The sequence below is a fragment of the Haliotis asinina genome, chromosome 15 (assembly GCF_037392515.1).
Source record: "Haliotis asinina isolate JCU_RB_2024 chromosome 15, JCU_Hal_asi_v2, whole genome shotgun sequence".
NCBI lineage: Eukaryota > Metazoa > Mollusca > Gastropoda > Lepetellida > Haliotidae > Haliotis > Haliotis asinina.
Window position 1 is genome coordinate 4,909,356 of NC_090294.1, and position 26,947 is coordinate 4,936,302.

The following is a 26,947-nucleotide window of genomic DNA, read 5'->3' on the forward strand; positions in this document are numbered from 1 at the left end:
TTAATATGGCGTTAGCTTCAGCAGTGAAAATATAGCTATTATCCGGTAATCTAGAAGATATTGTCTTGGATCCAGTGACAGCGGCACAAGCCACTGCGCCACCGTCCTTGGACCCATCTGTGTATATAGATTTATTGTTGCTATATTTAGTTTTTAATTGATGATATTCTTGTTTATATTGTAATTCGTTTGTTTCTGATTTTTTAAATGCAGTTAATGTTAGGTCAACGTGTGGCCTAACCAATTAATTACCAAGGAGGAGAAGAAAGAAGACAGGAAGGGGCTATATTTTCCAGCTTAATGCCGACCGAAGAAAGAAACGATTTCATTCTATATCCTAGAGGCGGAACAAGAGATTTCTTGTTGTATAAATCCTCACAAAGGGGATTAAAAATACAGTTATAGGCAGGGTTAGATTCATTAGAGTAATACTATAATTTAGTAATGTACTGTAAAGCTAATTTTATACGGCGCTGCTCAAGAGATGGTTCATCGGCCTCGACGTAGAGACTTTCAATAGGTGAAGTTCTAAAAGACCCAAGACAAAGTCTTAAACCTTGGTGATGGACAGAATCAAGAAGTTTAAGGTTGCTTTTGCAGGCTCCACCATATACGATGGAGCCATTCTGTCTGGCAGACCATCGATAGAGTCGGAAATATTTTTGGACGGTGCGTACGACAAATATCACCGACCACTGTCAACAAACTTGGTGCTGCCCTCCGGAAGAATGGGATGAAATGAACCAAGGGAGCATTAGAGGTATGATTAGTATGTCTCAATTGTCTTGAGAATACACGGTGATGTCTATTTACATCTCATGGTAAATGTCGTGATGGTCACCGGGGCGCTTCGGTCATTCGTATGACACATGCTGAATTCATCCGATGCAATTTCTTGCTGTTGCAGTGTTAAATTATTTGTCTTACTAAAGATGTAAAACTGATGTTTATTGAATATCCCCTACCTATGATAATAGTATATTATATCCCCAGACATACGTGACCTCCCCATGCAGCCGGAGTATTGGTGACTATTTCCACTAGGACGTTGAGTAATGTCCAACCGTGAATGAATGCGGGTTTATGAAAGCCTGAGGTAACACACGTTTCGATTCCAGGATGTAGTACCACAAAACCATGCAATGACCAATACCAAAGTGAATATGAGATTCAAACTCACATCGACGGGTTCGTTCGTTTGACGTAAACTACTGGTATACACATATATGATGATCCACGACCTGACAAATGACCCCAATTTGCAAACTTGAGAACGCCCCACAGAACGATCCACTTGAAACAAGAGGGAGACAGGTTGTCTGGTAAATATCGAGAAGTTCATTTTCCCCGTGCGTTTCACGCATGAATTGTTATAGTACACTCGATTTGGGAACAGGTACAATCCCAACGAATTGAATCAACACAATATACTGAGCAAATATGTTTAGGACTACCGATCCATTTCACGAAGCAAGTGACATTTTCCTGGGGGGTTTTTAAACAAAATTGTTGAATTTCTAAAATGCTTGTCAATGCCCCAATCATCTATTTGTCTACGTCTTAACTAAAGGTTAGCGTGGAATATCAGTATCTTATGCCTGAAATTGCAGTCTTATCATTCGAAGGAGTATGCGGTGTTGATGTCATGTCACAGTTAGCATGTATTGCACGTGCATAATCGTCAAGCTACCTGTAGCAGCCAAGTGTACTCGCCCAATTCGTTGTACCGCCTCTCTTGTCACCAATGCGTTTAGTGCGCAGGATCATCTAATATGTGTCTAGCAGTACCAACTCGATACTAAAATATCAAATAAAAGAAAGTGAACCTTTTCCACATAACGGTAGTTTATTCAAGAAACCACAATGTGATTGTGGCGCCATTAAAAAGCACAATAAAAATATTTCGCACCTCTGTCGAACTACCTGCCTCAAAGTTAGCCATAATGCTTAAAAATTATCAGTACCCGTAAAATCCTTGGTTGATTAACACAGCTTATATGAGATAGGTGAGAACTGATGAAGACCAGTGGGGTTGGGTTGGGTAAGGATGTGTGTATGACGGAATAGGTGGTAGTACGTAGGGGTTGGATTTGACATCAGATACACGTTTATATTAATAATTATACAGACGCATTCTATCTGAAGAGACAATATTGTTCTCTCTGGCGTCATTAATGACGCCATCTAAGACTGCATATCGCCATAATGGCTATGACTCCCAGAGGAATGCCGCTTGTCTGAGTGTCTGCTGCACCTGAAACAAAGAGTGAGTATGGTTTTACGCCGTTCTTAGCTATGTTCCAGCAATGTCACTGCAGGGGAACACCAGAAATGGGCTTCACACATTCTACCCATGTGGGAAAAAGAACCCGGGTCTTCGGCGTGACGAGCGAACGCTTTAACCACTTGGCTACCTCACCACCCCCTGAAACAATGAACACTGACTGTGTGATCCACGGTTATGTCGAGTTCTGATGATTCGAACCTACTGTTGTCTCGACGGAAAAGCCTTTTTGCATATTTCTTCTTTAATCACCATTTTACAGTTGTCTGACACCTTGATTCGCAAGAGTGCCCTTCAAATCCTGGTTCTCATTTCAATCCCAGGGACACCTGCACTTCACGGGTTAGTGCACACTAACCCAATCCTACGTTTCTAGGGAACGATCGTGTTGTGACGTATGTAGAACACAAGCTGTGTCACATGTTGCACCTTCCCTTCCCTACACCATCCGATCCCTATCGCCACACTTTACCTCCCCTACCCCATCCGATCCCTGTCGCCACACTTTACCTCCCCTATCCCATCCGATTCCTATCGCCACACTTTACCTCCCCTATCCCATCCGATTCCTATCGCCACACTTTACCTCCCCTATCCCATCCGATTCCTATCGCCACACTTTACCTCCCTCGCTCCAGGCCATTTTCTCGCAGGCTATGTTGGCTCTGATGTCGCAGGGGACGTCGTTGTATTGGCCGCCGTAATACATGACAGCGCAGTTCTCGTTGCCCCCATGGTTGTTTGGTTCCTTGGCCCAATTGCTACAACACAAACCAGATGAAGGTCCATGTGTAAGGCAAACGTAGACAAAGTTAAATATGGTACAGCGTCTAATTCATACGGTCGACCACATGGGTACAACGTGTGAAGCCCATTTCTGGCGTCCCCCGCCGAGATATTGCTGGAATATTCATAAAAGAGGAGTAAAACCAACTCACTTCCTACAGTCGATATGAACCGGCACACATCAACACTGCCAGACATGAATGCATGTCTAGTCAGTTCGCAACATGTTCACCCACCTCTGGCTCCAGTGTGGTGCTTTTCCTCAGATTCTGGACAATACTCCCTTGTCTTTGCATGTGATTATAACGGCTGTGACCGATGGAGCAGGATAATCATTCCTCGAACACCTGCTACTGTCAACTAACATGATAAATACTGGCCTCCTGTCATTGCTTCAGCGATTATGGAAAGGTGTTTGCCATTGCGTTTACACAAGTCTTGAGTTTACATGGCACTCACATGGACCCCGGCTGAGGAGGAGGATTCCAGGTGTCGGCGTACTGCCACACCCCTTCAGAGGCAGCGTCTGTGAGGTCTGTCCACCAACCGACGGGGGACTCTGGATATGTCCTCAGCTGTGTCTCAATAAAGGTCTGGTAGAAATAGTTGGAAAAGAGAACAATAAATATTTGTGTTTCACTTCACTGAATATCAACAGTTTATATTTGTATCAACTTGCTTTTAGTGAATTTGTTGGTGTATTTATTTATTTATTTATTTATTTATTTCGATGCTCTTCCACCTGCGTGTCTTGCTATCGTGATATCTGCACGTGCCGTAAAGCTGTCTAAAAACATTCATACTTATTTGGCCCGATCATTGTACTAACCCGAGTGTCTCTACTCCTTAATTTACTCTGAATGCCATGGCGCATGTCTAGCTTGGCCGATGGATAAGATTAAACGCTTGAATAATACTGAGTAATGACGCAGGTACGCGTCATTTTGTGATGTGTGTGACGTCAGGTTCTATTGATGGTATCATTGGTATCAGCTTAGCCCTGCAAGAACTCACGATGACACGAATCGAAGACGTTTATCCGTTGGTGAAACATGGACATGTGGTTTCGGTGCTGACAGACCAGAAAACATAGAAACAACAGAATAGTAGGTCTCAGGCGCATAAGGTGCAAAACTAGAACTGTGGTTGTCAACATCACGTTATTCCAACCCGCCTTTCACTTTGATTTTTAGCAACGTGAATCCGATGTAAAATACAGACAAGGTGAAAGGAATACGTTAATTCATTGTAATATAATAATGAATTCATTGCCTGTTCGTGATTATCGTTGATAGCAAGCAATGATGCCTCGTCCAAGCCCGACAATCTCCGGCACAACTCGCGTGCCTCCCACCACGTGACCACGTCGGAAGTTGTTCTGTTGCTGATGTAGTAACAGGTTGTGACGTCATCGTAGTTACGGGTAACCCATCTTGACGGGCAGGGGGCGCCTGTAGCACAGCTCTGATTTAATTAAAGTGATGTTAATAACACACCTCGCTGATTCAAAACCTTCTGTCTGCATTTCACATATAGTAAATATAGCTCTATCTTATGTTTATGTGCCACAAATGATGAATATCTGTCCCACCATCTGTCTATATCTCACAGGTGGTGAATATTTCTCTACCTTCTGCCTGTATCTCACAGATGTAACCGGCCTGGGAGAAGCAGGAGACGTCCACGTAGGTGGCGTCGTGGCTGATGACGGCGCAGTTCTCCTCACCCATCAGGTTGTCCGGCTGAAGTTTCCAAGATCTGTCATACATTTATATAAAAGATTTATGTCAGCAGTTACGTTTTTCTTTTCGAATACTTAAGAATTTGGTCATTTTATTGAAAATACGAACAACACTTTATTTATCTGATGCAACGCAGAGACGTAGAATGTTACTACCGACAACGTCAAAACCTTTTCGGTCATGATGCAAACATCGACAATTATTGTCGAGTGTTACTCTTTGCTCCTCACATGAGATTCATCTGTGCCGAATCCCCATCTGACCACCGCCAGCTGCTTCCTCCAGAAGGGTACCGTTCCAGCCCTGTCCAGAAGTTGTTGCCTAGGATGCGCTCTGTCTGCAGCTGAATCCATCTCTGTAACAAATAGTGGTACCTTCAGTACCAACCGAATTGTCACTTGTGTAACTTGATCACAACAGAATCACTTTCCTCAACTAGTAATGATGAGATTGACATACAACTGAAGATAATTACTCGCTATAAGGGAAGTCCTGGGCGCTGGAGGACGTCATGTGTGTATCTTTCTATTTGAAATGTTTGAGGGTAAATCCATCCATCGCAAGTATTTGGCTCTCTTGTGAACACTATTCTCAAGGATAGTGATGTTTAACAGTAGTGAACGGGGCACATGTCTGACATAGCTGTCTGTCAACCTTTTGTGTGGCCCCACCACTACCTCAAGGGGAATTCCAGTAGGTTCACCTTAAGGATGCCTTAAAGGAGAAAGTACCACAAATGCCTCTACCTTCCAAGAGAACCCTCCACCAAAGGATATTATCTAAGAAGATCACTACCACTAATGGACCTTTCCCCCAAGACGTGCCCACAAATGCCACTACTTCACAAAAGGCAATTGAAGGGTAAACCCACCATCTCGTCCTCTGTCTCGACCTTCAGTAGACGCCCACCTCTGTGACGGCAGAAAGCGACTGCCTGACTCTGGGTCAAGGTAACGTTGGTGTTGAACACATAACACTTGTGTCCCGCTCTCAGCCACAGTCCAGGACAGCCCAGCTCCTCCTCCACGTGGACGTCAGCTGGGGGAATTCATTTAACTACACATCATAAAACAACAAAACAGGTCCATCTCCGACACCAAGAATAGTGTTTAGCTGACATCGGCGTCTTACTGAAACAGGCGCTCTCAGTCATTATCTGAGAAAGCCACATTAATCTAGTGCACTTAGTGTCTGCGCGAGTTGTATACTCCCCAGGGAGTAGAGATTGAAAATACGATGTGCCGTTGGAGTTGACATCCAATGATCAAGGTAAAAACATATAGGCGTTATACAAATATTCTGATGATGATGATGATGATGATGATGACGACGACGACGGATATCCGGACCTATTAAACGTTATCCATCACCCACAGCCATGCCTTTCCACGCATGCGCCTCTGACGTAAATAATCTTGACAGTGTATAACGTAAAATGGTTGGGTATGCATGCCATGAGTTCGAATCCCTGATTCCCTCTTGGAATGGTTCCACTATAACTTAAAAAGAAATGAAAATATATCTGCACCTAGGATTATGAGCAGGACTTAGTGACCTGTGGTGGGTTTGTTAAGTCTGATATAATACAGTTAGGCGATTTACCTACAATTTTACAGTGAATTGTGCCAGCTCAAATGCTCCATACGTCAGCGTGATTCCTGTCTGATGCGGTTGCCTGTTATTACGTTAACGTCAATGACTGATCTATTTCTACAGGACAGGCATTTCACAATATGTACTTCTCAACACATCCATCATAATTGCTCAACATATATGTTCAAGCAATCTATAAACTGTCACATGGTTTTAGCAGTAACACAGTCGGAAGAAATATTTTAAATGTGGTTTGTTTGTTTTTTACATTCATGATTGACAGTGAAAAGGAAAATCAAAATTGCCTCGGATTACTCATTCAGACAGCCTACCAGCATGGGATTGGAACGTAGGGCAGCCATGAATGCGGTGGTCGTTTTTTCTGACAAGATTCACCTAGTCTTGCCCGCGTCGCTACAAACATGCTCATAACGTGGGTGGAATTGTGTAGTACCGTCGTTAACACCTTTCAAAGATATGTCGTGTACCTGCCGTGCTGTGGTACCTGCAGGCGAAGTAGTTGTCGTTGTCGCAGTGGTCGTACGAGATATGGCCGTTACTGTGCACCACTCCACACTGCTCCGTCGCCTGCAGGGAGTTCGGAAGATGTTGCCACTGGCTGCAAAAGAGGGTTCGCATTTAGAACATATTCTGGGTTGGTTGTTTGCTCTTACCAGTGTGCGAGTAACTGAAACAAACGGCGGTGAGAGGACCCTTGTTAGAACTACTTTAGTATATACTGAACATGCACTAGAAATAGCTGCCATGTATGGTGTATTAAGAACGTGCATCAATTTGATTATGAATTATTTGATTATGTATTGAGTTCTATAATATTGGAAACACTTTATACATGCATCATACAATGTTGAACGGATTTAGTACGTTCATGACACAATAGCTCATTCTTTACCAGATAATACCGATTTTTTGTTGATGCTTCAAGTGAGATCAGTAAACGCACATGGTCACGGATTACGTCAGCTGTGTGTTCATGCAATTTATAATACGATATCACAGCAATATGTGATCACATTTCTCGGAATTCGTCTCTTGGAGTGAAACACAGACAAACTGTAGTGCAAGTGGGTCGTGCAGCATAGAGAAAATGACCAGTTTTCTTACATGCGACCGAAGCGAGCAAAGGTTGGCAACGTACTTTCCTCGCTTCAGTTCGAAAAATATTTTTCATGTCAAAATAAAATATCGCCACCATCAAAGGTACACTCCCATTTCCTCAATTGGTTGTGGTCTCACATTTCCCACCCTATGTTTAATAATTACTCACGTGAAATATGTTTTATTCAACATTTTAAACGCCAGTCGTGGTATTCAGATCGTTCTTAGCCTCCATTACCCCTGCCAGCTTCCGGCTGAACGAAGTGGCGGAACAAGAATAAGCAGAAATCAAAAAGAGATATCATATCATGAACGTGTTGGGGTTTATTTGTCGTGTCTGTTGACGCTATTGTTAGAAGTTTCGTAACATTTTTCTATATAAAAACACTTCTGGCGTAATGGGCGAATGAAGCGGGGGAGGTAACTGCAATGTGGAATAATACCCTCCTGTTCCTTCACTCCGTTGAACCGGAAGCTCGAAGGGGGAATGGAGGCGAAGAACGGTCTGATCTACCACCATTTACTCTTCAAATATTGAATAAAAAATATTTCACGTGAGTAATTATTCAACATGAGGCTGGAATCTTGAGAGCACAACCCAGTGAAGAAACAGGTGTATGTTTTTGATGGTGGCGATATTTCATTTGGACATGAAAAATATTTTTCGAACTGAAGCGAGGAAAGTATGTTGCCAACCTTCGCTCGCACGTAAGAAGACTGGTCATTTTCTCTATGCATCACGACCCACTTGCGCTACAGTTTGCCTGTGAGTGAACGTATCTGTAATCCGCTCAAACATTCGTAACTACTAGAGTCATTCCGGCAAGCCGGGTTGCGTCTCGTACCCTTCTCGTGGAAATGTTTATGACTGGGTCCTGTCTAAGCGCAAACAAGAATGGAAATGAAAATAGTCTAGTACTATTAAGGGAAAGATAACTCTGAATTTCCAAACATGGCTCTTAGAATACCCTACAACCCTTGGGCAAAACAGCTATACGGTCATTCATTTTGCAAATCTGTTTCAGTGTTGAAAGTTATTCACTCTTTAGCTCAAAGTTTATGTATAAATTTTGCTTGGCATAGTTTAGATAAGTTTCAAAGTTCAACGGTTCCGCCATTTCCATGCCTTGAAATGCGTTTTACTACGCGCGATTTGAGTGGTTTGCCATGATTCTTGGCAATAATGGCGTACGAGAGGGGAACGAGTCATCTGTTATGTCACGGAAAGAGACGAGTAGTTACGAATGCCGCTGAAAATGGACATATTACATAATGGATGCATCTGCGTGCGTGCTGCTGTTGGGCCACATCCACTGTCCTTCAACAGCCCTGTCATTGAGACCAGTCCACCAACGATACCTCAGGGAGTACGCTGACGTCAGCAGCTTCATCACACCCGACTGTAACACAACGGTAGAATTACGATAGGTGCATGTCCACTTACCAGCACTCCTTTGGATGGCCGATTAGTGTTGTCAAACTTTATTTTGGTTTAATTTATTATGTACAATTAAATCATATAAAGAAATTAACCGTGCCTGAAACGGGCTTTGACGAGGCCTCGGTGGGGAGTACTTGCGTCTGGCACGTATCCACGGGAGTGGCCAAAGGGTATTATTGTGCCTTTGCATAAGAAAGGTAGTGTTAATAATGTTGATGATTATAGGGATATCTCGTTAATGGATGTTCTTGGTAAATTGTTTTGTATAGTAATAAATAACCGTCTTCAGCGATTCGCAGAAGTTTACGCTAAAATTCCCGAGGCACAAGCTGGGTTCCGTAAAGGTTACTCCACTACAGATAATATATTTACATTGCAATGTCTCTTTCCAAAGTATCTTTCTAAAGGCGGTGGTCGTTTTTATTGTTTGTTTGTAGACTTCCGAAAGGCTTTTGATTCTCTTAACAGGACACTACTTTGGTACTCACTTTTCAGGCAAGGGATAAGAGGCAACTTAATCTCAGTTCTAAGGGATATGTATTCCCAAATATTGGTGTCAGTTCGCCATTCCCATCAATTGGTAGATATTTCGAATCATTAAGAGGCCTACGTCAGGGTTGTATTTTAAGCCCGTTTCTCTTTACGATGTTTATAACGGAATTTCAGGTCATGGTGCAGGATTCAGGTCTAAGGGGTATCTTTGTCGGATCCGATTATGTTGACTTACTTCTGCTGCTGTACACCGATGATCTTAATTTATTTGATGATACTGTCACAGGATTGCAGAGAAAGATAAATATTTTACATAACTATTGTAGCTCTTGGGGTCTGGAAGTTAACATGGATAAGACAGAGGTTTTGGTATTTCGCAATGGTGGTTTCCTTCCTTCCTATGAAAAATGTTTTTTCAATGATATTCCAATCAAAACATCAACATGCTATAATTAGCTTATTCTATATTCACAAACTCTTTGAATGTATTATTTAATAAATATCCTAACATGCCTGTAAAGTTAATGTTCAAATTATTTACAAAGTTAAACCAGTGTTATAATACGGTTCCGAAATCTGGGGATTTGAGGAAAGGAAATCGATCGAAACATTTCATACTAATTTCTGTAATATGTTGTTGGCGTTGGAAAACATGTCTCCAGTAATGGTATTTTAGCAGAATGTGGTAGATCAAATATTTATGTGGATTACTACCAAAGGTGCGTCATGTATTGGTGTAAATTGTTAAGGATGTCTGAGGATCGTTACCCCAAACAGTGTTATTTACTTATGAAGAAATTAGATTCAGCTAGTCGAGTAACTTGGGCGACATCGGTTAAATATCTTTCAAATGCTCATGGCTTCGGATATGTATGGTATCGTCAGGATGTTGGCGATATTCCCCATTTCATTTCCCTTTTTAGGAAAAGACTTCTTGATTGTGATAAGCAACGTTTTCTCGGTAATATCAGAGAATCTGTCCATTTAAGGTACCTTAAAGAAGTTAAGTCATTGTTAAATACTGAATATTATGTCTCTTCCATTAATCAAATAGCTATCAGAAGAATGTTTGTTTGTTCAGATTACATGCACTTCATGTAATATTCGAGATAATAATTTTGATAAGATATGTAAAATGTGTGACTGAGGCTCGAAAGAAGATGGAATTCACTTCATGTTCGAATGCAAAGCATATGATTTTATCAGAGATAGGTATTTTCCATATTCTAGAATGGATAGCATACAGACTAAATATTTTTGTTTCATAAGTAGTACTTGTATCCACACACTTTCTAACGGTTCTAAATATATTAAAAGAAGCCCTTACTTCTATAAATTCCACTGCATCCTCTGCTACAAGTTAACTCAATTCCGTCTATGTAATTTGCTACTCTTTATGTTGTAAATTGTTTTCCTTGTTTTACATGGGCCAGCGGCCTACAAAACCGATATAAGGAAACAGCGGGGCATGTACACATGAGCACGCATGCGCACCGACAAACGTCCACCAGCTTCCGATGCATTTGTTACTCACGTATTCCTGCTTATCCGTGAAGCTGACAAGCGTGGGGCGGCTCACAGTAGCTGATCCCATCTGAATGCATTTGGTCAAGGCCGTTTTCCAGGTGACCAGCTGGGTGTAGTCTGACGTATCACTGACGTAGAAGCACGAGCTCCCCACCAGTGACCATCCGTCATCACATCCATCAGCAACTGTCCAACAGAAAAATACAATGACAACACAGAATCTGCCATTCTAGCGTTTACTCAACCTATCCGGCCCTGGTGACTACAGGGGCGTGCTATGTGAGCTAACTGGTGTACCATGTCTGCAAATGTCACAAAGGAAAGGAAGGTGTCTCCTAGGAAAGGGTTTTTTTTCGTTTGTTTGTTTATTTTTTTCTTTAGACCGCCATGCTTAACTGATATCTGAGTCTGTGTACCAACCCGTGTCCGCCTTGCATATAAACCCAAGCTGTCGTGTACACATGTCGTCGCTAGCTGCGCCGAGGTAGTTAACAGCGACACAGTTTTCGGCATGTTTGACGTCGTCGGGTTCCTGGTTCCATACCCTGGGAATTCACAAAATGTATTGACGAGTCCACAAAAAGTGTTCCCTTTTCATTACACAGAGCAAGATATTAACGTCGTTACTACTCTTTCGCAATTTGCATTATCATCTTCGAAATGGTTCATTACTTTTCTTTCAAGAACGCACTAAAACTTGGTGAATGAATTACGTTGTCATTTGAAATTCTTGGGTCCCGTTCCACAAAACGGGATTAGCGCTTTGTCTGTCTTGGTCCCTTCTGATTAAAATGAACACAGTTCACTTGCTCAGAAAATACGCGTGCAGAGACAACCGTTGATTCTCATATGTCCTCTCTAGCAAATTCGTAGAGACTCTCAAATCTTTTCACTACTCGTAACTCTGAAGATTAGGATACTTCTCAAAAGATATTTACTGCGCCCCTTTTTTCACATTACAGAGGTGAATCCACAAGGTCAGATATCTGTGAGTTCTTCTGAGAGGTAAGTTGCTATACATTGACTTTCCTAGCATTAGTCGTCCGGGTCCACATATCGACAAGAGTGTTTAGATCTCTGAGTGAAATGAGGTAACAAAAGCCGGATTGCCTTCGGATGTACTAACGCGATCTAATACACATTATGTAAAGAAGACAGTTTACTGACACGGTGCCGTTGCCAACTGCCTGGTTTTCCCCCCACGTCCACGTCCCCAAGTGGTCCTGTGTGGTCAGGTCCGTCCACCACCCGTCCATCTGGAGGGTTTTGGCCATGGCAGAGAACGCTTCCTGATGGCACACAGTGAAAAGATCGCACTCATTATGTTTAACGTATATTCATTACTCGGGAAATTCCATGCTATAAGGTCATAATGTTTATGTGAAACGTGTAAACCTCATACATTTGATCTGAAACGTCGAAGAAGCATATATCTTATAACTCAAGGAAGTCCAGTGGCATGCTGGTTTTTCGCGCAGGAGATTCAAGTTCGAATTATGGTTACATTTTGTGAACCCATGTCTAGTGTAAAAATCAAGCCTTAGTGCGCGCCACTCACATACAATTAGAGCTGACGTCGTCCTATTACAGTGCATTCAAAGCGTCCATTCACGTACGATCGAATCTGAATGTGTTGTCATCATGCAACTGCTGAAAGGTTATGAATGGGAATTCCGAACAACACTTAGTCTGCACTACATTTCTCTCTTAGATAGCATTCGTAAGAACACGCCTCTTTCCGTGACCTACAAGAAACTTGAATGACACGGGTAATTACAGAACATACTTGTGTACAGTATGAAGGTATTGTGTACAGTGTGGAGGTATTGTGTACAGTGTGGAGGTATTGTGCACAGTGTGGAGGTATTGCGTACACTATTGTTCAAGCATACTCTGGAATGGAGGTAACCAGTTTGAACTAGTTCCGTAAAATTCAGAAGGGTATTTAATGATCTAATGCCGACCTCTTTCAGGTCATTTCATTGGTCGGTCAAGGTTCATTCTGACGCCACCACAGGCACCCACGTGCAACTTCACGTTGGTGGGTGTGTTTTGTACACAATAGTGTTAGCCAATCAGATCCCCGGACCTAGTTTTGTGTATACTTCCGGCACAGCAACTCAGTCTTTGGCGATTTAATAAAAAACAAGTGCATCCCCTCGGAAGGCCTGTGTACATGCCTCCCACACACATCAGAAATGTGGACAGAAGTTTCTGATACTCGTGAGACTTTTAAGATACGATACATTCAATGACGAGTGCAAAATTGTTCTGTTTTCGATCACATCGCCGTGATCTGGTGATGCACCTTTATAGTTTATACAGTAAGGGGGTTGGATAGTAAACCTGGACTCAGTTTATCGATCTTTCGGACCCGCGGTGGGTACCTGTGGACGCCACATGTAATTTGATATCCTCGGACACTTGAGTTCGCTGTACCGAACGCTAAGATCTGAAGTACATGAGACTGGTGTCTATAATCATATGTGAATGCGGTAGCTGCACGCGACATAAATTTAACTCACCCACTCACAAACTAAATCACTCACTCACTCAGACACATTTTACATACAATATCCTCGGGCGTCTGGAATCTGATCAGGGTGGACGATAAAGCCGCACACTCAGCACTAGCTTCCTTCCAATTGAGCATGCGCTGTTTGCCGAACCGGAAGCAGCTTGACCCTGCACGGAGTAGGCCATGATGGCATGTGGGCGTTGTTGGAGTTGTGCTAGTAGTCGCCGTCGCTGCGTCGCTGATGATGGCTGATGAAGACAGTAAATTCAACGTTTACACCTGTATACACATATACGTCGAACTGAACAAATGCACTATCATCAGCCGTACAGAACGTTGAATGTTAAGATCTGGGAACATAATGATGACTCCAACGGGCATCCATACGGTTTATACAAACCGTGGATCATTATTGGAGTGGCCGTGCTATTCATACAAGAAGATGAACCTGTCACGACTGAGGACTGTAATTCAGCCTAGTTGCAGCGACCTAAAGCACTGGAAAACATTATCGGAAGTGTTCGAGTCGTTCAGAACAAATTGTTTCCATTTCAGAGAGTGATAACATCACACTATTCATCTTCACACAAGACGACATCCAACGCTGGTTTCAGCAATGTTCCAGCTTTGTGACAGCGGCGTGTAAAATACCAAGCCATGGCCGAAATACCTTAAATACTATTATTTAATAGTAAATAATAGCCCTTTAATTCAATGAAGAGCGGACTGGTCGCTGGATCTGTTAAATACTCACCCAAGCTCACCCAAGCCGAGACATAGCAGATCCCCAGTGACACCATGGTATACGGGTGATGGCATGTTGTCAGGTCGTCGGCCTGTATATGGAACGCCGTCGGACTAAAATCGTCTCCGATAGCCTGTTTGAAGTACGCGACTGTTTCAATAACACCTCCCTCGATCACAACCCCGTGACCAATCTATGGAAATCTGGCAGCAACAGTTTCCCTTTTATAATGTATTTCAATATTTTTCAGGCGGTAGCAGCAGTATAGAGGGCGGTGGGGTAGCTTAGTAGTTAGAACCTCCTCTCGTCTCTCTGGTGACCCGGGTTCGATTCCACACAGGGGTACAATGTGTGAAGCCAGTTTCTGGTGTCCTCTGTCGTGATAATCTCGGAATATTGTTGAAGCTCGCGTAAAACCACTCTCATTCACTCACTAACTCAGTAGTATCGAGATCTTGTCCTTTTCACAGGATTTCAGTTATAAGTTTATGGAGTCGAGAGGTTTAGCTTTGACCAACCTTCCCTTGCTTGCTCCAGCGAAATAGTTTGATAGTAAAACGTGTACAATATTTAATAATCATCAGTTCAAAGTGATTAATCTTAAATGTTTCATGGACGAAATATAAAATCGCGCACGCACCAGACAAACTAGCGGTCGACGTAATTAACAACGATCCACATATCATCATATCACTAGTTCTAAACCTAGATTGTCATGCAAGCAGCATGGCCTCTGGTGTCCAAGCTGAGGCATGCATACAATCAATTTGAAAAATATATACATGATTCCATAAACATATTCAGTGAAGTTTGAAAGTGTTTATCCGAGGTGTTGTCTATAGGTTTGCCTCTATAGCTCTCCGTACTGTTTATCTGCATCGTGTTATTTCATATCTGGGTGTTATCAGCCATATCAGATCAGCTCTGCCCGTGATATCGAACACTGTTGATCTGTGTCCCACACACTTCACTGTGATGGCGCGGGCGGTGACAAGCTGCCGGCAGTCCAGCTGCCATAAGAGTGTCAGGAGTTATCTGCCCTTCGCGTGCTATCCTTTCACTCAGCTATTCACTGTTGTACTGTCGATATACTGCGCGGGAATCTATAAGGGAGTACCACAAAATGTAGTTCGGTAAATGTTTATTGAGTTACATACTGGGATGATGAAAGGGTTGAAGGAGACTTTGATGATAGTATGTACTTACAGCATTTGGTGTTATTGTTGTTGTTTTGATCTTTAATGTTTTCTTAAAGAACGGGCGGCGGTGGGGTAGCCTAGTGGATAAAGCGTTCGCTTGTCACCGCGAACACCTTGGTTAGTTCCCCATATGGGTGCACAGTTAGGAGAGATGATATTACATCATTTCTAAACGAAGTGAAATGGTTCATACGAGTGTGAATGTGTCGCATACTGGATAAAATCAATGAGAACCCACACAAAAAGCAACAACAAAGATTAATTGTTTTATTAACGCAAAACATGTTAAATGACGAGTTAAATCGCCTCATAGTCTACATTATGCAAAACTCCCTACTACAGAGTGCATGACATATCTGAGCAAACTAGAACATTGTAACGTTTACATGTGAACAGATGTCAGAATAGATAAGGCAATGCTGGTGGTATGACCACCGTATCGACAATGTTAGACCCCCTGTACTATCAAGCAATGACGTGTATGATGATGAGTGAATATTGTTTGACGCCGTTTTGCAGCTATTCACGGCGTACAACAGTATATGAAACGTGAATACAATATAGCAGGCCCCGATCTCTATCCAGAAACGGCTGTAATACACACCTGCTCTATTATGATATGGTCAGTCTTAACTTCATCTCTAGGAACCAAACCAGACATGAGAATCAAAATTCACACCGCTTTTGGAATATCTACATTGTTTTTCAATACCTGCAGGTATTTATCTTCGTGCACCAAGGTATAGGCGTAAACTTAAAGATGTACTGAGCGTGATGTAACAGGGTCAAGAACCGTTAACCTCTATCTGACAACCTGTCATTACACTCACTTAGTAAGTGCAAATTCTAGTACTTGTTTGGTTGAGTCCCATCCGGGATTCGAACCCGAACCTAATCGTCTTTAAGTGACTGACTGTGTGCTGGCGATTAGGTGCCCGAGTCTGAGTGCGAGAGTTCGAATCCCGGATGGGACTCAAACAACAGTACCAGAATTTGTGCTTCACTAAGAAAGTGTAATCCCAAAAATGACATATGTTACATGTGGTTAAAAGTGTTCGAGCGTACTCGTGGGTAGTTTATTAACTGGTACGAACTATGGAGCCCACTATGAATACTGACCACGCTATGCAAGACCACATGCCCATATATACATTACACGTGAGTGTGCTTCGTTGTGTTACTTGATTGCGGTTCTCCTTCACGGGACCTCCTTCACAAAGATATTACCCCCTCAGGCCCACTGAACTTGATCTCCGAGGTGAACGTCACCATACATGTGCGGAACGAAAAAAATAACATGACACAAATCCCGCACGTAATCATATTTTGTGTACATTTACATCCTCCATTCCTCATCGCGATGATGCTGAATCTGGTCCCAGCAGAACCTGGATGTTGACCGTCACTTAACGCTATTGTGTCTGGTGAGATGAGTTTTACAGCATTTGTAATCTATGATACAATAATGGCACAATCTGGAGTGTACAATGTACAATGCATTTGTAATTAATGTCATGCTGAGGGTACAATGGGTGTCGACATGGGGCAAAATGTGCTGTAACCACGACACCTTGCATCAGAACTATTTGGGTTTGATTAATAAACATATGTTTATGATCTTAGTCTGAATGTTACAGATGTTGGATGTCGAACCTGTTGAGACTCACTCTTTGCCCTTGGGGCGGCTACGGTAACAGCAATCCGCGTGAAGCCGGTAACGCGTGAACCTCAACATTCAGTTCACCATTCAAAAATGAAAATGATCGCAATCATTGCCATAGTGAAAAGAGACACAAAAGACGGGTCAAATTGCCCAACTCTATTTAACTAATGTATCGAGCAAACACAGAGTATTAAAGTAACGACATAATGTCATGGACTGTTTGATTGAGTTTGTAAACATGTCGAAAACAGTAGAAATTCAAACTAGATAAAACAAAAGAACCTCTATAATCCGGAACATTTGACATCCACGTTGTTGGAGAAACGATCACATATAGCATAATCTGTACTCCATAGAACTGTCCGCAGTTTCAAACTTCCTAATCCGAACCTGAGAAAAGCAGAGGTTGAGGCTTGGATAACAACGGTGTTTGGATTAAGATTGTCCGGACAAAGGCAGTTCTGCTACTCGGGTGTCTGGGTATTATCATGTGGAAAGGACGGCCAACACCCCCATCCACATCAGCAGGGATGACGTGACCGCGCCGAGACCTGAAACGGGCAGATTTAATGACTAGTTTCATCGTTATTTCATATTCACATGAAGATTGTCCGATAAGGGAAGTTCATGGAACAGTGAGGTTTTGTTTATCCTACCTGCCGCACTCTCACAGATGTAGAAGGACTTAGCGTTGCAGGGCATGTCGTTGAAGCGACCACCTGGCAGCATGACGGCGCAGTCCTCGTTACCGCCGTAGTTGTTGGGTTCAGTGTCCCAGGGACTGGAGTCATAGAGTGAGTGAGTGAGTTGGATGTGAGCGAGGGAGTATATAAATAAGTTGGTTGGCAAGTGGATGAATGAGTGCGGGGTGAAGAGGGGTTTGTGAGGGAGTTGATCGTCAGAGTAAAAATGTCTGCGTTGGCAAGTGCCAAGACAAAGTGGGTTTGTTAGTCGATGAGTAAGAGCAAAAACGGTGATTGATCACAGAAATAGAACCAGTGTTGAACGCATTACTCTTATCGGTCAAGTCTAACACTCACATCAAAGTCATGTCGACCGGGTTGGCGAAGTCTGTCGCCCACATCCAGACACCCTCGTTGGCGATGTCGTTAAGCCCCGTCCACCACATCATCCCGAGGTCCGGTTGCTGGTGCAGCTGGGATATCAGCCATGTCTGCAGACCAGTATAGACATACAGCCATGGTCCGCTCATTTCTTGCCGCGTTGAAGGACATCTACTTCATAAACATCCTCAAGAATGCATGCATTACCATTACAGTCTATGTGTATTTCCTCGATACATCGATTACAGTCTATATGTATTTCCTCGATACATCGATTACAGGATGTGTGTATATCCACGATATATCGATTACATCCTGTGTGTATTTCCACGATACATCGACTACAGTCTGTCTGAATTTCCACGATATACCGGTTACTACGTTTGTTTGGGTGTGTGCGTGTGTCTTTATGTGTGTGCGCGCGTGTGTATTGACATAATGCGTCGATTTCCAGATATAGGAGTCTTGATAAACAAGTCGACTTAAGACTCACCAATTCGGGCTTGGATTGTATGTAGAGATAAAAGGCCTGGAGCTCGCCGTCATAGGCATGGGCGAGATCTAGACACCTTTGCTTCACCTCGCTCCATAAGACGCCCTGACTACGGTTGGCCGCGCTGATGTAGTAGCACCCTGACTGTTGGAATGTCGCCCACCCAGTCGCACACGGGGCTCCCGGGTCCTTGGTGTATTTACAGATGAAGCCGGCCCTGGTGTTGCAGTTGGCGTCACTGAAGGAGCCGTCACTCATCACCTTTGTACAGTCCTCGTTGTTGGCGTTGTCTGGTTCGCTATCCCACTGACTGAGAGTTAAGAATTGAGAGAAATCATTGAGTTTGGTTTGCATGACGTCATTAATCCAGTAAGCTATTAGTAATGTGATGACGTACGTCATGTAGAAAGTGGTACAGCGTATAGCCGTAATTGTTAAGACTTTTACCATGGGAGTTCGCTGAGGCGGCTGAGATTAATCGGCAAATCAAATTCTTGTCGATGTGGGGATTGGGCGGTGACAATGGGAGCTCAACATTAATATCACTTCATGAACGGCACCTTCGGGTGTCAGCTACCTTTGACTCCAGGTTTGATCGCATAGGTGAAAACTCCCACCGTGATCAGATAACTGGTTTCTAGATCATACCTCAGATTCTCACGACAATATGATCCTTGGATTATCATCACTGTAACTAGCAGTCATGTTTACACAGGTAGTACACGGATTCGAACTGACTCACAGCCAAACGCATGTGTGTGCGTGCGTGCATGCGTGCATGCGTGCGTACATGAACGTGTCAGATGATTCCTCGCTGATATGGCTGAGATCATGTCTTCGTCCCCTGGGTGCGAGCATATATGTTCATAATGGCTGTCTCTTCTGGGCCTAGATTTTCGAAGCTCTCTTAGCGCTAAGAAAGTCGTAACTTAATGTAAATGCATGGTACTTACGACTGTCTTGGCGCTAAGAGAGCTTCGAAAATCTAGGTCCTGTACTATCTGAGCCCCGTTCATCAAAGCAGGGATTATCTACAATCTGTTAGAGTCTCCCTGATCAAAGTGACCGTAGCGGTACGGCAGTCGTAAGTCTATGCGAATGTATGGGCGTTACGACCAACTTAGCGATACGATCGCTGTGAGGAACATAGCCCAGTTATATGCAAGACACCATCATATGGCTTGACTATTACTGAGTATTTGCTGAATAACGTGATGCAAATGCATGTATGAACATGCCATGACAAGCTGTCATCGCGGGGTTGCCCAAACGCCTTTGAGCTACAGGATAACTTACATCAGTGAGTTGTTCGGAGCGGTACCATCGGCCCACAGGAAATCCCCCTCATTGGCCTGGTCGTTGAGCCCTGTCCAGTAGCCACGCCCCCCAGTCAGATACATGTGGTCAAACCAGTACTGCAGAAAATACAACCCTGTACCAGCACTAAAGTCTACCCAACACCTAACAAACTGTTATGTTCATGTCTGTTTGATAACGTCATATTTCCCCGTTTGAATGGGGAAGTTGAACATACCTCTTTACATGCAGCCATTTACAGTAATAAATTATCCCCGAGAATTGTGTTAATTGCAAAAATGGTTTTGGTTTTGTTAAAGACAGCTATTCTTTAAATTCTGATATGATATTTCATGAGCTGGATATTCAGTGAGATAGTGCTGAACCGTTTGCGTGGTAAGACTTCCATTTTTTGGCGGATCGGGTTAGAAGGCTGACTTTGTGTACTGGCGATTAGGTGCCTGACTCTGAGGGTGTGGGTTCGAATCCCGAATGAGACTAAACCCATAAGTACTAGAATCTGTACTGAGAACGTGGAATCCCAATTATGGCATATGTTACACAATGGTCTGGCCTGAGGTCAGTCAAAACAACTTACATAACCAAATATACTGGTGGCTCATCGTCCTCTACTAGAGCAGAGTTAAATGGCCTTCCTGAATGCATGTCTCTCACCTTTTCATCAATGTCGTCCACCTTCAGCAGATGACCTTTCCCATTCTTGCAGAAAGTCTGGGCATCGGCCCATGTGGCTTTTGTTTGGTTTTGTAGTAGATAGCAATGTTTACCTCCTCGAATCCAATGGTCAGCACACCCTAGGTCTTTCGATTCTGCAGAAAACACACGATTCAAGACACAGTGTGTCATGTTTCTGCACATTACCTCAGCTTGTATGTATAGTGTCCAGTACTCAATGTGTACAGCTGTCTGTGTGTGTGTGTGTAGTGTGTCCAGTACTCACTGCGTACAGCACTGTCCAGTACTCACTGCGTACAGCTCTCTCTCTCTCTCTCTCTCTCTCTCTCTGTGAGTGTGTGTGTGTGTGTGTGTGTGTGTGTGTGTGTGTGTGTGTGTGTGTGTGTGTGTGTGTGTGTGTTCCAATACTTACTGTGTACAGCTGAGGTTTCACATATGTACCCTGCTCTGGCTGAACACTTCACGTCGTCAACGACGCCGCCCGTGTACATGAGGCCGCAGCTCTGGTCCTCGCTGCGGTCAGTGCTCGGGGCGGAATCCCAAGGCCTATACAACAATTCTTGAATTGATATTCAGGAACTGCATATGTGTCGCAGTTTGTTTATATGCAGTGTAACTGCCGAGGGAAGCAGTGATTCTAGGAAATCTGTATGAGTGACAATGCATGCGTACATAAAACATGCACCTCTTGAAAACTACAGTTTCATATGTTATTATCGTCCTCTATCTTATGAAATAGAACATCACGATAGTCTGTCTCTATCACTTGCAAGTCCAAAAGGTGTGGTAGTCAGGTGGTGAAGGCCCGGGTTCGATTCCCCTCAAGCGCATTTCCGATATCCCTTGCCTTGTTATTGCTGGAATATTGCTTAAAGCGGCGTGAACACACACACACACACACACACACACACACACACACACACACACACACACACACACACACACACACACACACACACACACACACACACACACACACACACACTCACACACACACACTCACTCACTCACTCACTCACTCACTCACTCACACGCTGACACCTCTACGTCACAACTTCTATCTCCAACAAATCACCAGTTTAAAAATATCCAAACACCTTCATGGATCAGCGTTAGGTCATTTTCGTAGTGAGCTTACTAACCATAGTTCCTAATCTCACTAGCCAGCGTTTAATGATATCGTCAGTAAGACTATCCACTTAGTAGTAGATACTCCATATAAGAAGTAATGTCCCTTTGGTTGTGGTTCTTAAAATCGAATTACTGGCTCAATTCACCGTGAAAATACCACCCGCAATACACCCGGAACTAATATATGGTGATATCATATAATTACAACTTCTTATTATCTATTAGTGGCTGTTGCTGCCGACCTTAGCAGACTTCCAGCTATGTGACAGCAGGTGGTATAAGACAAGGTGATATTGTACTAGCTTCCACGGTGATAAACCCCACAATTGGGTAACATGGTGTTGTAATAATGATATGATAGCACCTGACTGACCAGTTGGGACCTGGGTGTTGTTCAAGCCAAGGAAATGATGTTAACTCACGTGTACGAGGAGTTCCAGGAAGATCCATCAGACCACACATACATAGACTCGGCGTGTTGGTCATTGAGGCCTGTCCACCACTTCAGTGTCATGCCTGCATTAGACAGATCAGGCAGTTCCTCGTTGAAGAATCTCTGGAAGATGAACTGAGAACTGAGATGCTCGAATTATTTTAGGTTTAAAAACAACATGGTCGACCTGTGTTTTACTGTCATTCGAGGGAAAAATAGGAAAAGGAAATGTCAGAAGGATTAGATTCTTTCACCCCCTGTGGCTAACTTTGTAACACTTTTAAACGTGTTATTTACTGTTAGATCAGGGACAAACTCTGATTCGGCAAATCCGCTGTTCCGAAAATAAAATAGTAAACATGAACACAGCTATAAGGATTACTCAAGTGAGTCAGGGGTCATGAACCATCTAACTCTCCTAGACACAATGACACACCATTGCCAGTGTCTCCGTTCAGCTTTTACGTTACCTACCAGCAGAACACCATTACGTAGTCTTTCAACAAAGACATTTGTCAACACATGGTGTGACAACTAGGTTGTGTCTGTACAGAGACAGGGTTTAAACATGCTCGGCTTGATCAGACCTGAGTTTCCGTATACTATTGTCGGAAGCAATGTATGTTTTATTTTCGTTAACTAATGATTTGGCAAATCAACATATTAAGACACGACTCCACGACGGCGATCCTAATCCACAATCCGTTCGTAGCGCCAAGCTTTAAGACTTTCCTATATAATCAAAATATAGCGTTACCAAGTCGTAAATTAGGAAGGCTTTGTAGATAGGGGACCCTGATTCAAACAAATATTTGAAGTTTCAATATTTTGAACACTCACGAACTCGTCCGCTGTAGCTATAGACACAAGATCCATGCTTGCAGCCACATCCTTGGGTTTCAGGCCCTGGCATTTCGTCCGTGCGTCGCTCCAAGAAAGACGGTCACTGGTGTCGGATGGGTCGCTGATGAAGTAGCAGGCGTAGTCCAGGAACACCCAGCGTTCGTCATCGGCAGGTGTGGGGCATGATTCGTCTGACAAAGACAGCCAACAATTACACCCTGCTCATTATCACACTTCGTCCAGTATGCAGTATACCATATGTTGTGTACATCATAAGTATCATACGCCTTCCCCTCTGGTGCACATCCAGTGAGAATCGAACCCGTACGACGACATTGCCAAGCATGGAAAACATCGAGTGTAGTTTTCTGTTCCTGTTAGTATGTTATCAAGATGCATCATCGCAGCCCACCAATCCTAATCTCACTCACAAACCCACCCACCCACTCCCTCACTCACTCACAAACCCACCCACCCACTCCCTCACTCCCTCACTCACTCACTGTACAAGGAGGGGGTTGGGAATGGTGTTGTGGTTGAGGGATTTCGGCGTACTTTTAGTCCGTTGTACTTTACAGATGTACCCGTATTTTTCCCTACAAGCGTCGTCGCTGAATTTGCCGTACTCGTTGATGGCGCAGCAGTCTTCGTTCTCGTAGTTGTCCGGCTCCAGGTTCCACTGGCTGTAACAGATATGGATATCACCTCGACACCTCACACTAAACGTGAAACTGTGGTAATCAGTTCATTTGTATATTGGATTTGCTCAGCCGATATGTCATCTCGAACGACTATATAACTGATAATAATTTGCTATACAATTACAGCATATAAGATATAAGCTACTTCGCAAATGAAAGTTATCACGTTAAAAGTAATTGTATGAAATAACACGCTGGTACAGGTCTGAAATAATAACACAGCTGTCCGGAAACTTCGTATGAATCGTGCAATGTCAGCATTGCAATGAATTTTCAGTAATATTATTGTAAATGGATTTCTCTTTGTAAAATCTATTATAAGTCTGCAATATGTCTTTGATTCTACTATTGGGTCAGTAATAACTTTTACAAGATTATTCATATTCTTTCACTGCTATGTTCTTCCAGTTGTTATGAAGTTAGCCTTTAACTTCATAGGTATGTTATCAAGCAGCACTGAAATTGTCTATAAACTGAAGACATCAAAAGTATGTGTTCGACGCTGACGTCAGAACTGAACGTGGTACGAATGTACAGCATGCCTCTCAAACATTCAATAATATACGCATGAGCAGGCACAAAGTTTGGGTACCTTCATTCGGATGATTCATATAGTGATTTGAATTCTAAAGTCTAATTCGTCGTGTGAGCTCTGCAACTCTTTATTAGGAGTAAAAGCAGAACACACCGTTGCGACCCAAAACATGGCTGACGCTGCTCTCGGCTGATAATGGTGACTGTTTCATATTGTCAGCGTTTTCCTTACAAATCACACTCATCGTTAGCGCCTATTTTGTTCCTAGTCTCCAACATTTCGTTAATCATTTCATACATACTTTTCCATGGATATATTATGCTCTCTGCACCTTCGGCGACTTAGGTACTCGTTGTGTTAGCCACTAATGCTGCTGACAAATACTAACATGCCGTCGATGCTAATGGTGGAGTCCAGCCATTCCCACTGCACGTCGTCCACGCTGTAGGACAGACCCACCCACCATCCGTCAGTCTTCTCCTCCCCTGTCTGTACGTTCACCCAATCCTGCACACAAAACATACAATGTGATGGTGCCTTTCTGCCTGATATGAACATTCCAGATGGTCCAAACCCGATGTGCCGTTGCACGTGTTTGTGACGTTTCGGGGTTATGGCAGGGCTCTTTGGCGAACACAATATGTCATCGGTATTTTGCTGTTGATTTATAACAAATCTTCATAGTCGGTAACGGTTTATGGTAACGTCACGTGTTAGTATTCACCTGTTCTTTAGCAGAGTTGATCACCAACAGATCTGCACCCCGGGACTGGCACTCGAGTCGGGCGGCAGCCCACGTGACCTGGTCAGCAACTGTCCAGTAGTAACAGCTGTTGTCCGCCTTCAGCCAATGCTGGCGGCATGATATGTCAACTCTGTCCGAGTTTGATGACGTCACTGGTAGACCTGTGCCAACAATATATGGTAAATGCCTTAAAAGATTAACATCGTTGATTTTTTAAAATAATACGTCATGAAAAGGTACGCAAACACTTGAACAAATAAAGCAGTCTCAATTTAACCCCTCATATGGTCCCGTCTTGCAAGAGACCATAAAACATGCCTTTGTAACGTTGAACGAACAGTTACCTTTAACAGATTATCATCATGTAGCAGGTTGGCCTACTGTTTACAGCTTAACCTGCTTAGGTCGAGGACCCAGGTTCGATCCCTGTTATGGGTACACTATGAGAAGCAAATCTTTGTAAATGTGTTACTGGAATGCTGCTTAAAGCGAGGGGACGTGTCAGCTAACTAGTTAAGTACACTCAGTTACTCCTTCATCGTGAGGTTCATGGAGTTTAAGCTGTTGCACAACGTTGATCGTTATCATTCCGAGCCCACAATAACTGGTCACTAAAGGGGCGTTACTCTAAACAGTGAATCGCGATGCCTGAGAAACTCGTTCAGCAGACTGTAGATAATGCCATTAAGTATACCTTCTATGTGATATGCTTTATTTCACAGAACGAAGCTTCACGTGAAGATGCCAGCTTGGGAACATGTTATACCATACCTGTATACACTAGAAGGAAACACGCTGAAACCAGTAGAAGATTCACACTAGTTTCCATCTCGTTGATCTAAGAAGAAAATATATATAATCAAAATACAAGTCGTATAGTAAGATAATTAGATCATACTTGATGTTTTTGTTAGGGTTCACTCGGTTATGAACTTGTTAAAATGCCATCTACTGATATAACCTACATTTTGAATCCTGGTTGGGGGGACTTGCATTCACAGCCTTCATTCGGGCGTCACCGTCATTCGGAACCTACATTCAGAGCCTTCTCTCTGAAAACACTTTTAGATCTCTCATCAAAAACCTGTTTTCGAATCGTCATTTGGAATCATTATTTCTTGCTAGTGTGCGAGCTGTTCAAAAGGCAGTGACACAGTTCATGCTGTGATACCACTATCAGATAGGTATGTCACGTTCGCCACAATACACTGACCAACATCGTGACAACTATCTTACTTTACCGTCTTAAAACCCCAACAGTATGGTCAGTGTAGCTTGAACGTAAAAACAATCAACGCCCTAAATCGTAAATTGATTTAAATGATTAGAAAATGTATGATCCAGCTGTAGGCACACAAAACCAATGGCTGTCGCTGTTTTCATATATGTACTTGATGTTTTACTTCAACGCGAAATTACTGTCAGTTACAATAACTTCATATTTAAATGTGAAGTGGGAAAAATTATTGATATGCAAATTTCTGCATTTTATATATGATTGCTATATATTAAAGAATGCTGACCAATGAAACAACTCACCCTGGTAGTTGATGGAGAGTGGGAGATTGTCCTTCACCCCGGTGGTATCTCCTGTTATCACATAGACTGAATAATCAGGCCGCCGTATATCACGACGCTGCATGACTACAGGCTTTTGTCTTCATCGTCAGTGCTGCAGCGACCGTCAGTATGGTCTACTGTTCAGACAGTTCAGTGACACAGCAGCGTACCAGTTTAAGTGTGGAGAGTATTTTCAGTGACATAGTAGCGTACCAGTTTATGTGGGAGAATCATTTCAGTGACATAGCAGCGTACCAGTTTATGTGGGGGAGTCATTTCAGTGACATAGCAGCGTACCAGTTTATGTGGGGGAGTCATTTCAGTGACATAGCAGCGTACCA

At 43.1% G+C, this 26,947-nt stretch overlaps 1 protein-coding gene across 1 annotated transcript; it reads right to left on the bottom strand.

Annotated features, from left to right (window-relative positions):
• Nucleotides 1-1,827: 1,827 nt before the first annotated feature.
• On the bottom strand, nt 1,828-26,605 carry LOC137266194 (macrophage mannose receptor 1-like). Its single transcript, XM_067801699.1, has 29 exons — nt 26,586-26,605; nt 26,012-26,107; nt 25,818-25,884; nt 25,026-25,207; nt 24,690-24,808; nt 23,621-23,748; nt 23,063-23,256; nt 22,212-22,345; nt 21,071-21,204; nt 20,638-20,792; nt 19,963-20,081; nt 18,667-18,976; nt 18,150-18,283; nt 17,766-17,890; nt 17,611-17,660; nt 14,257-14,440; nt 13,557-13,750; nt 12,152-12,273; nt 11,405-11,529; nt 10,992-11,170; nt 8,794-8,924; nt 6,894-7,024; nt 5,684-5,850; nt 5,043-5,167; nt 4,701-4,828; nt 4,343-4,521; nt 3,530-3,663; nt 2,909-3,045; nt 1,828-2,254 (listed from the first exon to the last, which is right to left on the bottom strand). Exons 2-29 carry the CDS (start codon nt 26,039-26,041, stop codon nt 2,172-2,174), a joined length of 3,900 nt encoding a protein of 1,299 aa, XP_067657800.1. The 5' UTR covers nt 26,042-26,107; nt 26,586-26,605; the 3' UTR covers nt 1,828-2,171.
• Between the last annotated feature and the right edge of the window lie 342 nt (nt 26,606-26,947).

Excerpts from the sequence above, each read along its gene's own strand:
- LOC137266194 (XM_067801699.1), bottom strand. The coding sequence starts at position 26,041 with ATGCAAGTCCCCCCAACCAGGATTCAAAAT. Across the intron at positions 23,749-24,689 it reads ACCATTAGCATCGACGGCAT|CCAGTGGAACCTGGAGCCGG; the intron begins GTTAGTATTTGT and ends TATCTGTTACAG. Across the intron at positions 18,284-18,666 it reads TACAATCCAAGCCCGAATTG|ACATGGCTGATATCCCAGCT; the intron begins GTGAGTCTTAAG and ends ACTGGTCTGCAG.